The sequence below is a fragment of the Chlorocebus sabaeus genome, chromosome 9 (genome assembly GCF_047675955.1).
Source record: "Chlorocebus sabaeus isolate Y175 chromosome 9, mChlSab1.0.hap1, whole genome shotgun sequence".
NCBI classification, from domain to species: domain Eukaryota; kingdom Metazoa; phylum Chordata; class Mammalia; order Primates; family Cercopithecidae; genus Chlorocebus; species Chlorocebus sabaeus.
The window spans coordinates 22,316,284-22,333,580 of NC_132912.1; the positions used below are offsets into that span (position 1 = coordinate 22,316,284).

Sequence of the window (17,297 nt, forward strand, 5' to 3'; positions counted from 1 at the left end):
ATATTTATGCAGATTCTATACAGCAACTAAAACTGGACCCACAGATGTAGTGAGTAGAGTAGCACAAAATGTGTATGGCAGTTGGCATTTATTTGCAGCGGCACATAAAATTGTTAATAATCCTGTCAAATCTGTTCACAATCCGATTGCTGGAGTGCAGTGCATACAGGAACTCTATGTATGTGTGAATGTGTACACACCCCCCATGCACGAAGGACTCTACTGCCGTATTCCAGAAATGACAAAGAAAAAGTAAAAATAAGCAAGAATCACATAATTAGATATCTTACAGTCTCATAAAAGGGCAGTGCTGCGAGGTTAAGCTGGTGAGCTAAAAAAAAAAACAAAACAAACCAAAACCCACAAAAACAAACAAAATCCAGTTGCCTGAGATCGGAGCTCCCCGCAGGATTCGCGCAGAGCGAGGAGCGGGGAGGGTGCAGTTTGCGGGAGGCGGGGGCCGGGATCCCGACACCGTCCGCCGTCTCTCCGGGATCTCTCAGGGAACCGAGCTGGTGACCGTCCGAGGTAAGCGCTGAGCCAAGGAGAAAGCGCTCGGAGCGTCCACAAAGCGCCCGAGGCCGCCCTTCTCGCCAAGGCTCGGCAGATCCCGCGGCCTGCGCTGGGCAAGGAAAGGCTGGACCGAAACGGTTGGAGGCGGCAGGCGGCTGCTGGGGGCGCGGGACCCGCGCGCGGACGCGGAGGCTGGCGGGGACGCCCCGCAGCCCGCGCCGCCGCCAGCCGCCCCGAGCCGCGTGAGCGCGCGGCCGCATCAGCTGAGCGCGCGGCGCGTGTCACGTGGTGTGCGTGTCGAAGGTCACGGCGCGCTCACAATGGAGCTCTCCGAGTCTGTGCAGAAAGGCTTCCAGATGCTGGCGGATCCCGGCTCCTTCGACTCCAACGCCTTCACGCTTCTCCTCCGGGCGGCTTTCCAGAGCCTGCTGGACGCCCAGGCGGACGAGGCCGTGTTAGGTAAGCCGCTCGGCTCGGCTCGGAGCTGGATCCGCCGGGGTGGAGGGGCGCTCGAAGAAGAGGAGCCGGCGGAGCGAGAAGGGGAAAGCCCCGGGAAGAGGAAGTCTCCGGGCTTTGCCCTTCGCTCCGGACGGAGTGTTGGGGACGTGGCTCTGCTAGGACTCGGAGCAGACCCTGAGCATTGTTTTGGCCCCACTTGGCACCTGCATAGAGCCAGCTCCACGTTCCTGGCCCGGTTTCCCTCCCAGTCTCTTTGTTCTTTTGTAAAGCCCGTGTTCAAATCTTGTTTGTGGCCTAAACATCTAAGGTGTTTAGCCTTGTCTGAGGCTGCGGCTGTTTTGACAGTTGGACTTCATCTGGGGAGCTCTCTGCAATTCAAGCTTCCAGGGCTAGGCTAGCAAAGGTTTAAAAGGGTCTGTTTCCGAAGTGATTACTAGGTCAGATAGTGTTGACATTTGCCAACTTAGAGCATACCTCAAGTTGCTGTGATCACTCCAGCGCTCTAGTTCAGCATGCTTTACTCAGGTTCTACACCTAGAACCTTAAACTATGATGCACAATACTTTGTTCCGCCCCAGTTACCAGGATGCGAGTGTCTTTTAAGCGATCTGGTCAGTGACTGCGGAGGTGCAGTGTCAGTCTGGATTGAAGACATATTTTAAGACAGATCGCTTTTAGATGATTTTCTTAAATATAAATATCCCAACAATTCAAATTTTTGTTTTTTTTCTGTAGTTTCATGAACTAAACACTTGTACAAAAAGTATGAAAGTGGAAGTTCTTCAAACGAAAATAGTAACCACCACCTGGGTTAATCTCAAAAAAAAAAAAAAAAAAAAAAAAAGATGACTGTCAAACCCTGAAAGTACTACTATAATTTTGAAATTTGTATTTTATATTCTGAACTCATGCCTTACCTTCTACCCCCTTGATGTGTTGTTCATGGAGCCAGTTACCCTAAGCTTGTCATTTTTAGGACGGAAGTTTATTCTAAAATTGACACCATGTAAAATATTTATCTTGTTTTTCCTTTGAATTTACTCCAGTGTTAGAATGACCATTGCATTGTAATATTTTCTTTGGGGGCTAAAATATTTTTTAATAGTAAAAATATTAAGGCAAAGTAAGTTAATTGAAACCAGTAATAGTAGAGTTCTTGATGTGTTCTTTTTATTGTTTTTCACTTGACCTTGTTGCTCATCTCATTTACTTATAATTATGACTGTCCTTATAGTTGAATTTTTTTTTATCTTGTTAAAGGGTTTTTAAACCCAAATTAAAATATTCTTTTTAGGAACATGACTATAAAGAATTTATTATCATAGGCATCACTGGAAGTTAATTTATTTTAGATCATCCAGACTTGAAACATATCGACCCAGTGGTTTTAAAACATTGTCATGCAGCAGCTGCAACTTACATACTAGAGGCAGGAAAGCACCGAGCTGACAAGTCAACTCTAAGGTACAGGATTTATTTAAATATCCATTTATTTTCAAATACTACCTTTATGATTTCAATTTCAGTTTTAAAAATGGAGACAGAACTTTGGCTTTTTTCTTTTCTTCTAGCACTTATCTAGAAGACTGTAAATTTGACAGAGAGCGAATAGAACTGTTTTGCACGGAATATCAGGTTACTTTAAAATTTTTAATTAACAGTGACTATTTTTCTTTTACTCTATTTGTAAAGATCTGTTTTTTTTCTCTCTTTCTTTTTCCTCTCCAGAATAATAAGAATTCCCTAGAAATCCTACTGGGAAGGTAGGTACTGTGTAAGGTGTCAAGCTGAGGCACTTTTCACTTGCAGGTATGAATGGAGAGTGTTGGTGTGAAACAAGATCTTCGGGATCTTGTCCCAAAGAAAAAGAGCCAAAGGGCACGTCAAACAATTGAAGTTAAGCTAATGTTTTTAAAGATAAAGTTTATTGAGATGATTTTCAAATGCTTTTTTACCATTCAGAATTTAAAAGTAAAGTTTAACAATGGTTTAAATTCAGAATGGATTAAAATGGAGTTGGGGGTGGAAAGTAGAGCCATTCTAAGTAAATATAAATAACTGAAAAGTTCTCCTGTAGAGACTATGTACAAAGTTATCATTACATCTTTCAGCATAGGTAGATCTCTCCCTCATATAACGGATGTTTCTTGGCGCTTGGAATATCAGATAAAGGTAAAGTTTAACCAACTTCTCTAGGGCGAATTCAGGGAACTTCTTAAAACACAGAGTTAAAGGCTGTTATGTGTTTGTTGTGTTATTTTAGACCAATCAACTTCATAAGATGCACAGGCCTGCATATTTGGTGACCTTAAGTATACAGGTATTTATAGATAAGTCTTACCCAATAATGAAATGTGTAATGAAATTTATAATTTCATTGATTTAAATAAACAGCGTTTTTTGTTGCGTGTTTTTTTTCCCTGCCCTAGAACACTGATTCCCCATCCTACCCAGAGATTAGTTTTAGTTGCAGCATGGAACAATTACAGGTACAGTATTAGGATCTATAAATATGCCTGTCTTTTTATAAATGTTTACTTGAGAGTTATACTCTTGGACAGTTCAAAATAAAATTAATCTAACCATCTGTCAGCAGATAATGAAGACTGGTTAAGGATTTAATGGGAAAGGGGCATCAAAAGTAGTATTTTAACATAGGCTTCACTGTTGAAATTAAGATGTTATTAATAGAGAATTGGTCTGTATTTGCTGTTTTTGCTGGTTAAAATAAACTTCTGTAGTGTTAGTGTAAATTTCTTCATGATGAGTTTGGTCCAATAAGATAAAGCAAAATTAAGACATGGCTTTGAAAATGTCTTTGCTTTCAGAAATTGAATTAAACTGTCAAAATTGGATTTTGAAACAGTGGTTTTAATGACTTTTTATAAAGGGGGAAGTATACATAACATTCTAAAACTGTTTTTATTGCCCATTTAAGACTGGGGAAATTCAAAACTACATTGATTAGTGGATATGGCAACGAATTTATTTCATAGCTTTTAAAAAATGAAGATCATTACTGGAAATTTAAGTGAAATTGAATTTTTCAAAGGCATCTTCTGCAGAGCCGTTTTAATGTAACTGTGAATCAAACTTTAAACTTTCAGAAAATGTATATACAGCATAACCTTTGTTAGATAACTTGAGAAAATTCAGATGTACCTGGGCGGTTAAGGATTCAGTTAGAAATCATGTTTCAGTGTGAGGGCAAATAACCGATTTGAACATGAGATATTTCTGAGGAAACGCTTCTTTTGACCGATAGTAGTTTGTCAAAGGTTAAAATCTTGTTGAATTTTAAACTTGTTTGGAAGATGTGTCCTGACTTTTTTTCTTGCATCTTTCTTGAACTTGGATACTTCTTTCCATGTTTTATCCTAAAAACGTGGTATTGTATACACGTCTTTTAGGACTTGGTGGGGAAACTTAAAGATGCTTCGAAAAGCCTGGAAAGAGCAACTCAGTTGTAACTTGGGGAAGTTAACGATCCGCCCGAGTGCAGAGGAAAACCAGAAACGCCTTGCCTTGAGCTGAACCACCGTTTGTGCGAGCTGGATGTTCTTTTCAGTAGAAAAGAATTTTCCTTTTGAATTTATACCATTCATCAATTTTGACACTTTTAAAAACACGTGTGAAAGGGTTAAGAGGGAAAGATACTGCCCAAGTATTGAATCGTTTAGTACTAACTGTCCATTTATTCTATTTTGATCTTTTTCAAGTCTTCTGAAAGGAAGTAGACAGTATTACACCCTGAATAAATAAGGTGTTGTTTTCCACAAAGAGTGATGATATTTTGTTTGGATCTGAATTCGTGTGTTAATTATTACTTTTTGTGAAGCTAGATAGGAGTAGTGTGAACTTTTAACGATAGCCTTTTCTCAGGATTAAAGTTAAACAAGGAGTAAAGGATGCGATCCCCCCGGGTCTGTCGCAGAACCCTGCTTCGGGACTCTGGGGGCCGGGGCGGGCGCGGGCGGCTGCGCGGCCCGTTACCTGCGCCCGAGGGCTCGCCCACATCCCGACCCTCGGCCGCCGGCTCCCGGCCCGGCGCGGAGCCCCTGCCCGGAGCCAGCCGTCGCCCGCGCGCGCCCCGCCTCGGCCGCCGGCGGGCGGGGAAGAGGCCGGCGCGGCCGCGGGCGGGCGGGCAGGGGCGGGCGCTGTTGTTTCTGCGAGCCCAACTCGGGCGCAGGTTCCGCGCCGCGGCGCCTGAGCCTGGGCCGCAGCCCGCGGGGCCGGCCGGGGGACGGCGGCCGGGGGACGTATGCGCCCCGGGAGGAGGCGGGCGGCCGGGAGAAAGAAAGAACGGGGGGCGGGGTGGACTGCGCGGCGTGCGGGGCCGGAGTGGCGGCCGCGCGGAGCAAGGCGGCGCGTGTGGCGCTGTGGAGAAATGTCTCCACCGCCGCGGCGCGGGGCGAGGGAGGGGGCCGGGCGCGCGGCGCAGAGGGGAGGGGGCGGCCACGGGCCTGACTACACCGACACTAATTCCCAGGCCGCCCTTAAGGAATGAGGGGAGCACGTGACCCGCTGGGGGGGCGGCGGGGGGAGGGGGCGGGCGGACTCCGAGCCATTTTGGAGCCGGTGTCAGTTTCCACTCTGCCTTCAGCGGTGCATTTTTTTCCACCCTCCCCTCCCCCTCCTCCCCTCCCCCCGCTCGCACGCACACACACGGCGCCCCCCGCCCGCCCGCCTCCCCCACAGCAACTATGAAATAATCGTAGTATGAGAGGCAGAGATCGGGGCGAGACAATGGGGATGTGGGCGCGGGAGCCCCGCTCCGGCTTAGCAGCACCTCCCAGCCCCGCAGAATAAAACCGATCGCGCCCCCTCCGCGCGCGCCCTCCCCCGAGTGCGGAGCGGGAGGAGGCGGCGGCGGCCGAGGAGGAGGAGGAGGAGGAGGCCCCGGAGGAGGAGGCGTTGGAGGTCGAGGCGGAGGAGGAGGAGGCCGAGGCGCCGGAGGAGGCCGAGGCGCCGGAGCAGGAGGAGGCCGGTCGGAGGCGGCATGAGGCGAGCGCGGCGGCCGCGGCTGCTCGGGGCCGCGCTGGTTGCCCATTGACAGCGGCGTCTGCAGCTCGCTTCAAGATGGCCGCTTGGCTCGCATTCATTTTCTGCTGAACGACTTTTAACTTTCATTGTCTTTTCCGCCCGCTTCGATCGCCTCGCGCCGGCTGCTCTTTCCGGGTACGTAGGAGGCGAGGCGCCCCCGGGACGGGGCTGGGGACCGGCGGGGGCCGCGCAGGGCTCGGGGCGGCCGCGGGTGGATAGGGGAGCCCCCCCCGCGCCCCGGCCGCGCCGCCGGGAGGGCGCTGACAGCGTGGGCGCCCGGCCCCGCGCCCCGCGCCGCCCGCCCCGCGCCCGCCGGCCCCGCGCGCAGCCCGCCCCGCGCCCGCGAGCGCGCGCCCGCCGCCGCCCGCCGACTCCCGCGGCGCCGGGACCGACCCGCAGCCCGCGCCGCGCCGCCGCCGCCGCCGCCAGCAGGGCTCGGCGCCGCTCCAGCCGCCGCCGCCCGCTCAGTCCCGGCGCGCCGCGCGCGGCCCCACGTTTTAGTTCCCCGCTACCCCGGGCGCCCCTCCGCACCCTCGCGACGCACATGGCCCCCAAGAGGAGCACTCGTATTTCCAGCCTCGGCGGCTCTCCCGGCCGCAGCGCCCTTTGTTGAGAGGTAGATTTGGATGAAACGGGGACGGGATCCTGAAATCGGGAGCTGCTTGGGTCAAGTGGCTTCCCTCCTCTCCCGAAGAAAGGGCTCTGGAGGGGCTCCAGCCCCCAGAGAACGCCCCCATTTTATAGGGACGGGTTGCGTGGGAGGCGGCCAACCCGCCAAGGTGGGTGTTAGGCTGGAGAGAGCCCCGACAAAAATGTTATTAACTTAAGTTGGGGGGACACTTGTGTGAGATTGGATGGCTGGTAAGATGGCGGTTCCCAGTTGTTTCCAAGGTCTCCTGCATTTGTGTTTAAAATGCTAAAGTTTTCAAGGTGTTGTGTGTTGGGAGTCTTGGATAAGTGCTCTAAACATCACTTGGGAGGTGCTCCCTGGGAAGTGGGCATTTCAAATTTGGAGCTTTTTGTGGAGTGAAGATGGTGACTGGACGTTAGCCTTGCTGGAGGCTTCCTTTCTCACTACTTCTTTCTCTCCTTTTTCTTTTTTCCCCTTTTGGAGACTGCAACTTTTCTCTCCACTTCTACGTAGAAGGGATGCACTCAGCATCATGACTCCAGTCCACTACCTTTTATAGGTTTTGCTAAATGTCAACATAGGTCATTTGGCAAAGGGATGCTTTAGAAAGGAGCACTAAAAAGTTGATTGCATATGTTTACGCAGTCACTTGGACTTGACAGCAATATGGCATGATCTTTTTCCCAGAGATTTACAGTTAATAATTGGAAGTAAACAAGTAGAGAGACTTTGATCATTACCAATTGCAGTAAAAGGATTTAGTGGGCTTAGTGGTCACGGTTCAATATATGAAAGAGAAGGATGTATTAACCCCTTCCCTTAATGTGGGCAAAATTCCGAGCATATTTATCCAAATGCAAGTGTAGGTTGGTGTGTACAACATTATGAGTAGTTCAATGTATATTTTATAGGAACCTTAACTCCCATGTTCTGGAAACACATTATAAGCTCCACGAAAGAGTTGATACTTAAGGATGCAAATTATTGACATTATATAACAAGTTATGAGACTCTATATGTTAACATTTGAGTTTTAAGTAGACTGATCAGAAATCCTTGGGGTTGATTTTGTAAACAAAATTATAATTTTTTAGATTTGAGTTAATTCCATACATCTACCCCAGAGTGTAGTCAGAAGTGTTTGAAATAACCTACTTGTGTGAGTCTTATGCCTAGTAAAAGTATCTTTAAAGCCATATACAAGTCACTGCGTATGCATGTATACACTTAAAGCTTTTGTAAGAAAATTAAGCATTTAACTGTACATGGTAAGTCCATTAATACTCTATCACTAATTTCTTGGATGTATGTTAAGTGTGCAGATAGGCAAATTTCTCTCCAGGAGTCAAATTAACCCCAACTTTACCCATGCTTATGTTGGGCTGTGAACCCCAACTGGGGCTATGGAGTTCATTTGCATTTCTTAGATTACAGTAGGCAAGTTGATGGTTAACACTAGAACTTGCCTCTGTTTTCCTTCATTTTGACATTCCTGGTGTTAGGCCTCCACCTAAAAACTGACAGCTCCAACTGAGTGTGTTACAATGGCAAGTTTTAACGGTTGAGTATTTTTACCATAATATGTTTGGTGCATTTTTGCTTGCTTAACTGGCACTTTCTGGGTTGGAACCTGGAAAGTTTTCACTTCTGTGGTGGAAGAGATTGTTTCTCAAATCTTATCAAGCACGTCAAACACTTTGGAAGTCTTCCTTAGGTTGCCACTACTTTCAGATAGTATAAAAACATAAAGAACTGATTTTTATATAAGTAACAGTGATATTTATTAGCATTATAAATGGTCACAGGATTGTGGCCAAATTTTTCAGAACTGAGGTAGAGGAATTGTGTGAATTAAGACTTAAGATGAATTTGAAAGACTTGGTCAAGTACATGTGACTTAAATGCTCAAAGCAAACCGGTAGATAACCCTCCACTGAGGTTTGATTGTTCTCCTTGTTAGTACTTGTGTTTGTGTGGCGTTGGTTTTCTGCAAGGTAGAGGAGAAATAAAGGCAGCTATTTTTATTGGAGCCCTTTCATGAACTTTGTGATCAGTGGTTTTTTAGTGCAGTATGCTTTCACAGGCAAACAGAAGTATTACCTCACTATCTTTCTAGGAAAGATCCTGTGGTTTCAGAAGGAGAATTTTCTTTAAGCACCAAGAAGGCTGTTCTTTAATTTACCAAGTACAATTTGATTTAAATATTGCTACTGTTTAGGGACATTGCTCTACCTGCAACTCCTCTATGCCCCGCTTAGATTTATGTTAACATGTTGACAGTATTCTCCAAAACAAGTAATCCAAAGATAACTGAGGAGTCACACCAGAAGTTTTCTGGTAGAGGTCGCCAGTTGCCACTGTGGTCACTTTCATAAGAGAGGCTTTGTTTTGTTTTTCACCATTTTCTTGAGGTTAGCTCTTAATTTCAGCCATTGAGCTGTGTTGATTGGTGTTTCCCTTTACTGCATTAATACACCTTAGGAATTAAAACCGCAGGTACATCTTACTGCAAGTTTCAAAAGGTCCTGGATTTCCATTCAAGGAAGATTTAAAAGTGTACTTCAGTGAGGTCTGAAAGCTTAGTTTTATATCAGGTTCTGAAATGAATGAAGGAGGGGGGTTGAAGTTTATTTTTTAAGAATACTACACGAAGTAATTGACTTCCCTGACTGTCGGCTGGTGTATTGTTGCTGACAGTTCCCCATTGTGACTTTCCTGTAATAGAGATACCTGTTGGGAATATCATTTCATCGTATGGGGGGTTTTACATTTGTTTTTCTCTTCTGTCGCTGCTCTGGGTTGACAAGCTGTTGATTTAGCGTTGGGAATGGGCTGGTCACATGGTTCTGTACATGTTGTCACTATCGTACTGATTAAAGTACTTTTTCTTGCCCCCAGCATAGTTTGTTCAAATAAAACACTGGGCTTTGCCCCCTCTTCTTCTTGTAAAACAGATTTCAGTTTTCAGCCTTTCCAAAACTTTGTATCGCTCATTTGATCTACAGGAGAGCGTCACATTAGAGAAAGAAGTTTTAAAGAGGTTCAGTTCAATAAACATCTCTGCAATTTGAGCCCTGACGGTTTCGGGCTAAGTGCACAGTTGGCAATTCTCAAAAAATCCCTTCGTGAAATTTCTGACCTAGTGATTGCAGACAGGACAGACCGAGGGAGTCGAGATCTGAAACCAGCTCTGCGCACCAAGTCGACGTGGAAGGAGGCTCCCGGAGTGTCCGAAATGGCCGGGAGTGCGGTTTGCATTTTCTTTTCGTGGGCGCTGCCGCAGGCTCCTGGGTCCCCGCTGCCCAGGACTTGGTCCCCAGTCCCCGCTCCCCAGCGCTGTGGCCTCGTGGGGCCGCCCCGCCCCCCCGGCGTCGCCGCACCCACCCCGCCCCCGCGCCGGCCCCGCCCCCGCGGCGCGCCGCCCCTCCCCCGCCCGCCGCCCCGCACGCCCGCCGAGGCTCGGGGCTCGGGGCTCGGGCCGGGCTCCGCGCGGAGTTGCAGCGGTGGCCGGATGCCAAGTGTAAGTGTAAGTTGCTATGGAAACCCCGACCGAGGCGAGTTCCGAATCCGGAGTGAGACGGAGCCCCGGGCGCCGCCGGATCCGCCCCTCGCATCCCGGCCCCCGGGCGTCCGCCGCGCTCAGGCCCCGGCCCAGGCCGACTGGAGGTGCTCCTCCTGCGGCCCCGGCACCCGGCTCCGGAAATGCCAGGGATGCAGGGAGGGCAGAATTGTTTTCCCTGCGCGTCGCGTAAAAACGTGCCAGGTTCTGCTTGCTGGAACCGTCTAAAACAACCGGAACCCCAGGATTTTCGCTTGCAGATTCTTGAGGAAGTTTTATAATAAATTTGGAGAGCTGGAACAAGCCCTAGTGGTTGGTAAATATCCGCGGGGATTGTGTGGCGTCTGCAGCAGCCTTGGGGCTGCTGGGCTGGAGGACAAATGGAAGAAAGAGACCCTAATACGCTCAGCTCCCAGCCCCCACCCCAGACCTTTTCTTCTTCCTACAGGAATGATCTGAAAGACCAGAAGTAACGTTAGTTGGATCCTTTTTCATCAGTTTGGTAGAAGTGATTCCGATCTGATGAGTAAATTCCTTCTGTAGAAACGTTGGGACAGCCCAGCTGTACAGTGTTAAATGGGTTTTCTGAATTCAGTGTTTCAGGGTGTGTGATTACTAGATGATCTCCATTCTTGTTCTGTGAATTATGGCTATTATTTCTGTGTCTTGCAGGATTTTTCATCAAGCAGAAATGCATCGAACAACGAGAATCAAGATCACTGAGCTAAATCCCCACCTGATGTGTGTGCTTTGTGGAGGATACTTCATTGATGCCACAACCATAATAGAATGTCTACATTCCTGTAAGTACCGAGCTTTAGTTTTCTTTTGTATCATGTGTATTTTACAGTTCGACCTGAAATTTGAAAACTATTAATGATTCCTGCAATCTGTGGGAATGTTGGTACAAAGTGAAGTCATTTTCTTCTCTTGCATATAATGACTTTTTGTTAATATGTATTGTATTACAAGCATGCAGTGTATGTGTTCTCAGGGTATGAATTAGTTTATTTAGTTGGAAATGCTTTTCGGCATTTACCTCCTTGTTTCTACTAGTTCTTGGTTTGTGACACCAATGCTTTATCCACTCATTTCTAAACATAAAAAAAACTTTACATGTTCTACTTCTAGTCTGTAAAACGTGTATTGTTCGTTACCTGGAGACCAGCAAATATTGTCCTATTTGTGATGTCCAAGTTCACAAAACCAGACCACTACTGAATATAAGGTAGGAAACTATTTAAATTCCTTGTTTGTAATTGTTATTGAAGTTGTATAATTTACTGAAGGCTACCCTCTTTATTTCTTCACAGAAAATTTACTCTTGAATACATACCTAATATGTGTGTGCTTTGTGGAGGGTAGCCTTTTAATTTCTTGCCATGTTAATGGTGACCAAGTTTAGACAAAGTTTAGTAGTAGTCAAGTGATTTTAAGATTTTTTTTCCTAACTGTCCTTTAAAAATTGAATTAATCTTTTTTGCATTGCTTTATGGACTTCATGACAGGCAAGAATAAATATTTAAAAGGGCTTCCATTCTTTCCTCTTCATTCTCTATTCATATTAGCTTAATTTAGTAACTTGAAAGGCACACTTCTCTTGACTTAGTAAATGTGAAGAATTTATTAGTGAATATAAAATATTTTTCTACTGATTTAAAAAGTGCTATATACAGAGAACTTTTATTCTCAGTTAATTTTTATCTTATCAATATAGTTATAGACAGCATCACAATAAAGTAAAATACTATAGCATGAAAAAAGACTGCAGAAACATATGAACATTTTTAGTTCTTGCCATCTTAATTCATAGTTTTCTATTTTAATTCTTTTTCAGGTCAGATAAAACTCTTCAAGATATTGTGTACAAATTAGTTCCAGGGCTTTTCAAAAGTGAGTAACTTGCTTAGAAAATGAATTTAAAGAGATTATTCATTAGTTCTTTGTGTTACGCCAAATGTTTACATCTTTTTTTCCCCATTCAGATGAAATGAAGAGAAGAAGGGATTTTTATGCAGCTCATCCTTCTGCTGATGGTAAACCTTTTAAGGGAGGGAAGACATTTTATTTGGGGGGAGAGCTTATCTAGGAATTAAAATTATTGAAATTGACTTAACCATTTCCATCCTCTTATATATAAAATATATTAGGTATCTAATTTTTAAAAATTACATTTCACTATATCATTATAGCTGCCAATGGCTCTAATGAAGATAGAGGAGAGGTTGCAGATGAAGATAAGAGAATTATAACTGATGATGAGATAATAAGCTTATCCATTGAATTCTTTGACCAGAACAGGTAAAATCTTTAGGCAATCTATTTTATGGTAATGTTTTATTAGATTATTTCACTAATAAATTTTCTGTTTCTTAGATTGGATCGGAAAGTAAACAAAGACAAAGAGAAATCTAAGGAGGAGGTATGTTTCATGTTACAAAAACATAGAAGAAACATTGTTTGGATTCCAGATTTTATCAGGGATTGTGTTGCCCTTTAGAATATTCGGCTGTTAAATAGAAGAAAATGGTCATGTTTAATGTTTAAGAAAGGTCTACATGTGATATTTAATAATTAGAATTTATTTTATGTATGATTGTTAGTCTCACAAAATATTTTAAATAGTTCACAGTTAATACTTTGGTATGCTTGAAGTTTGCTTATTAGGAATCTGTTCATTTAGTATTTATAATGATAGTAAACTCAAAGTAATTAGTTGAGAGGTTGGTCACCTCCAATTTTGTTTGATACTAGTATCTTTTATCATATTAAAGCAATCAAATTGAAAGTTCATATCTGAAAGTAACTGAAAAAAGTTACTTTTCTAAATGTACTTTTAGGTGAATGATAAAAGATATTTACGATGCCCAGCAGCAATGACTGTGATGCACTTAAGAAAGTTTCTCAGAAGTAAAATGGACATACCCAATACTTTCCAGGTATCTACTTTTATATTCTTCTTGCATTTTATATAGATTTTACAGTTTTAATTACATTTTTCACTTTGAATTTTGAACCCAAAAAAGCAATAGGAAAAAAATGTTAAGTTAGTGCTAAAGTTGAAATTTATCTTAAAACATTTGGTATGAGTTCTCTTTTATGCTCTGAAAACAAATCCCTTAACACTCTCTAGAAATATTTTTTTCCTCATTTGAAGTTTCAGAAGGAGTCTTTCTTTGTTAAAATGTTTAGAGAATATGCTTTTTAAAGCACTTTTGGATTATATTTAAATGACAAAAAATGTAGATTTACCTTTGTTCTTTTGTTACTTAATAAAAATATTTTTCACTAGATTGATGTCATGTATGAGGAGGAACCTTTAAAGGATTATTATACACTAATGGATATTGCCTACATTTATACCTGGAGAAGGGTAAGTAGCATGTCTGTTGTTAGATTATGATGGTAAAGTATATTTAAATAATTAAGAGTAATTTTTTTCCTTTTAACTTTGTAGAATGGTCCACTTCCTTTGAAATACAGAGTTCGACCTACTTGTAAAAGAATGAAGATCAGTCATCAGAGAGATGGACTGACAAATGCTGGAGAACTGGAAAGTGACTCTGGGAGTGACAAGGCCAACAGCCCAGCAGGAGGTATTCCCTCCACCTCTTCTTGTTTGCCTAGCCCCAGTACTCCAGTGCAGTCTCCTCATCCACAGTTTCCTCACATTTCCAGTACTATGAATGGAACCAGCAACAGCCCCAGCGGTAACCACCAATCTTCTTTTGCCAATAGACCTCGAAAATCATCAGTAAATGGGTCATCAGCAACTTCTTCTGGTTGATACCTGAGACTGTTAAGGAAAAACATTTTAAACCCCTGATTTATATAGATATCTTCATGCCATTACAGCTTTATAGATGCTAATACATGTGACTATCGTCCAATTTGCTTTCTTTTGTAGTGACATTAAATTTGGCTATAAAAGATGGACTACATGTGATACTCCTATGGACGTTAATTGAAAAGAAAGATTAAGAATTGGTTTCTTGGAAAGCAGGCAAGACTTTTTCTCTGTGTTAGGAAAGATGGGAAATGGTTTCTGTAACCATTGTTTGGATTTGGAAATACTCTGCAGTGGACATAAGCATTGGGCCATAGTTTGTTAATCTCAACTAACGCCTACATTACATTCTCCTTGATTGTTCTTGTTATTATGCTGTTTTGTGAACCTGTAGAAAACAAGTGCTTTTTATCTTGAAATTCAACCAACGGAAAGAATATGCATAGAATAATGCATTCTATGTAGCCATGTCACTGTGAATAACGATTTCTTGCATATTTAGCCATTTTGATTCCTGTTTGATTTATACTTCTCTGTTGCTACGCAAAACCGATCAAAGAAAAGTGAACTTCAGTTTTACAATCTGTATGCCTAAAAGCGGGTACTACCGTTTATTTTACTGACTTGTTTAAATGATTCGCTTTTGTAAGAATCAGATGGCATTATGCTTGTTGTACAATGCCATATTGGTATATGACATAACAGGAAACAGTATTGTATGATATATTTATAAATGCTATAAAGAAATATTGTGTTTCATGCATTCAGAAATGATTGTTAAAATTCTCCCAACTGGTTCGACCTTTGCAGATACCCATAACCTATGTTTAGCGTTGCTTACCAGCAAAGAATATTTTTAATGTGGATATCGAATTCTAAAGTCTGTTCCATTAGAAGCAATTGGCACATCTTTCTATAGTTTTCTTTATATACTTTTCTCCAATAATACATGTTTACTTTAAAAATTACTGCAGTAAAGAAAAACCTTTAACTTTAGCGTGTTAATTTTCCATTGGCTATGATGGAATTAATATTGTATTTTAAAAATGCATATTGATCACTGTAATTCTAAAACAATTTTTAAAATAAACCAAGTTGCTGAAAGAAGGCTTTTTATCTTAAAGTTATTTTAATATGTGGTATAGCAGGAATTTCAAATTTAAGAGTTGCTTTTACAGTTAACAATGGATTATGCCTTCTCTGCTATGTCTGGAAATAGAAGCTATTTATTATAAGCTTCTACAGGTATTTTTAAATAGAGCAAGCATGTTGAATTTAAAATATGAATAACCCCACCCAACAATTTTCAATTTGTTTTTTGCTTTGGTCGAACTTGGTGTGTGTTCATCACCCATCAGTTATTTGTGAGGGTGTTTATTCTATATGAATATTGTTTCATGTTTGTATGGGAAAATTGTAGCTAAACATTTCATTGTCCCCAGTCTGCAAAAGAAGCACAATTCTATTGCTTTGTCTTGCTTATAGTCATTAAATCATTACTTTTACATATATTGCTGTTACTTCTGCTTTCTTTAAAGATATAGTAAAGGATGTTTTATGAAGTCACAAAATACATATATTTTTATTTTGACCTAAATTTGTACAGTCCCATTGTACGTGTTGTTTCTAATTATAGATGTAAAATGAATTTCATTTGTAATTGGAAAAAATCCAATAAAAAGGATATTCATTTAGAAAATAGCTAAGATCTTTAATAAAAATTTGATATGAAAAGCACAATGTGCAGAAGTTTTGGAAACCCTATAGAGGATTACAACAGGTAAACGTTAAAGAGAATACATTGCTGTCTTATAGTGATGTTGCTAAGAAGTACGTGCTTTGTTGTAAAACTGCTTGAAAGCCCATTGAAAGATGTATCTGTTTATTTACAATCTTTGAAGTAAAAGTTACCAATGTTTGCCAATTTTGGTGAATTTAACTCATTTTCTAGGCTCTAAGTTTTTCATGATGTTTAAGACAAAAGTTAATGGAAGTGTCAAGTGATATTTTTACTTTGGATGATCATTTATATAAAGAATGAAAAAATATTTTTTAAAAGGCTAAAAACTAAATGCTAGTGGACTGTCATTTGATTTACATAAAACCAAGTTACAAGATCAACATGGAATTCAAACTTTACATCTCAATCGCTTTATGATGGATTTTTGAAATTGCTTATTAATCAGATACTACAGTTATGGCTTACTTAGCACTATTTAACCATATGTGAAAATGTTACTTAGTTGAAAAGATTTTTTTCTCCTCAATTAGAAAATGGCATAAGCTTAAAAGTACATTTCAGCCAAAATTTTTTCTATGAATGAAAGATGTTTTGTATTCTTAAATAAGCAGCTATTACAGTTGGACAATTAAGATTAAAAACGTTTGCTAAATTACCATGTTAGAAAATTTCAACCTTATGAAAACCCATATCAAAAGCTGCTAACTTTGTAACTTTTAGTAGCCAAAGCAGGGTACAGGAAAAGTCAGCTTTAAGTTTGACTTTTGCTTCTGAAAATATTCTAGAACACAAAGTGCCAACAAAATGTTTCAGAGAAAATGCCTAAATTGATTTTACAGATTTTTAGCTTAAATGCAAAGAGAAAAATGAGGCTGGTTGCTGTTGTGTAAATAGTGATCTATCTTGCTTTACACATGCATACCACTTTACAAGTACTTTTTGCTTTTAAAATTGCCGGCCGTTAATTGCACTGCATTGAAAAAACAACTGCCCTTCAGTTGTCTTAACCTGCCAACCATATTGCTATTTCCATATCCATTCCTGATATTATTTGGACCTCTGGAGGGAAAATGCAACTGGCAGAATAAGCTGCTAGGGACTTTCCTTCATCCTTTCCTCTTTTCTGAATATTTTGAAGGTGCAGTTAATTTGTGAAATCTTGTTACACTCATTGTATGGGCCTATTAAGGTTTTGTTACAAAAACAATAGGAACTTAAATACCCATGTGAAATGTGCCTTACATTGACCAACACGAAAGGAGGACGTTTGGTATTTTAAAATACTTTATTTTATGGTATCTTTTGAGGGGGTAGGATTTACTTTTAGAAACAATCTGCACATGGAATCTAGTCTCTTAAAATCCTGGGGTGAAGCAATTGTTAATTTTTCCATTTCTCTTTGTATTTTAAAGGTTTGATAAATGTTTGAGATCTTTTTCTTCCTAATGCACGAAGAACGATAGTTGGAAATTCTGATTTAATTTAACTTAGTTGGAATGGAGGCTCCATAAGATTTTTAAAATACTTTGGCTGTTTTCCCCACACAGTCTTCATTGCGTTTTAT

The 17,297-nt window shown here is 41.9% G+C and overlaps 2 protein-coding genes across 6 annotated transcripts; both read left to right on the forward strand.

The window, feature by feature from the left end:
- Positions 1–792: 792 nt before the first annotated feature.
- Positions 793–4,752, forward strand: COMMD3 (COMM domain containing 3). The gene is made up of 8 exons (XM_008002475.3): positions 793–972; positions 2,325–2,436; positions 2,544–2,607; positions 2,701–2,735; positions 3,084–3,144; positions 3,236–3,292; positions 3,402–3,461; positions 4,383–4,752. The coding sequence occupies exons 1-8, from the start codon at positions 834–836 to the stop codon at positions 4,440–4,442; spliced, it is 588 nt and encodes a 195-aa protein (XP_008000666.1). The 5' UTR covers positions 793–833; the 3' UTR covers positions 4,443–4,752.
- An 803-nt stretch (positions 4,753–5,555) lies between these two features.
- Positions 5,556–15,916, forward strand: BMI1 (BMI1 proto-oncogene, polycomb ring finger). Of its 5 annotated transcripts, none has more exons than XM_008002482.3 (10): positions 5,556–6,150; positions 10,878–11,008; positions 11,337–11,433; positions 12,043–12,098; positions 12,191–12,241; positions 12,398–12,506; positions 12,582–12,627; positions 13,046–13,144; positions 13,498–13,578; positions 13,663–15,916. In XM_008002482.3, exons 2-10 carry the CDS (start codon positions 10,897–10,899, stop codon positions 13,990–13,992), a joined length of 981 nt encoding a protein of 326 aa, XP_008000673.1. In that variant the 5' UTR covers positions 5,556–6,150; positions 10,878–10,896; the 3' UTR covers positions 13,993–15,916. The 5 variants fall into 5 exon arrangements, with proteins under 5 accessions (XP_008000673.1, XP_008000668.1, XP_008000669.1 ...); XM_008002477.3 differs by lacking the exon at positions 5,556–6,150 and adding an exon at positions 6,411–6,631; XM_008002478.3 differs by lacking the exon at positions 5,556–6,150 and adding an exon at positions 10,052–10,166.
- The last annotated feature ends 1,381 nt before the right edge of the window (positions 15,917–17,297 follow it).

Excerpts from the sequence above, each read along its gene's own strand:
- COMMD3 (XM_008002475.3), top strand. The coding sequence starts at position 834 with ATGGAGCTCTCCGAGTCTGTGCAGAAAGGCTTCCAGATGCTGGCGGAT. Across the intron at positions 2,437-2,543 it reads GCTGACAAGTCAACTCTAAG|CACTTATCTAGAAGACTGTA; the intron begins GTACAGGATTTA and ends CTTTTCTTCTAG. Across the intron at positions 3,462-4,382 it reads GCAGCATGGAACAATTACAG|GACTTGGTGGGGAAACTTAA; the intron begins GTACAGTATTAG and ends CACGTCTTTTAG.
- BMI1 (XM_008002482.3), top strand. The coding sequence starts at position 10,897 with ATGCATCGAACAACGAGAATCAAGATCACTGAGCTAAATCCCCACCTG. Across the intron at positions 11,009-11,336 it reads AATAGAATGTCTACATTCCT|TCTGTAAAACGTGTATTGTT; the intron begins GTAAGTACCGAG and ends TTCTACTTCTAG. Across the intron at positions 12,099-12,190 it reads AGTTCCAGGGCTTTTCAAAA|ATGAAATGAAGAGAAGAAGG; the intron begins GTGAGTAACTTG and ends TTCCCCATTCAG.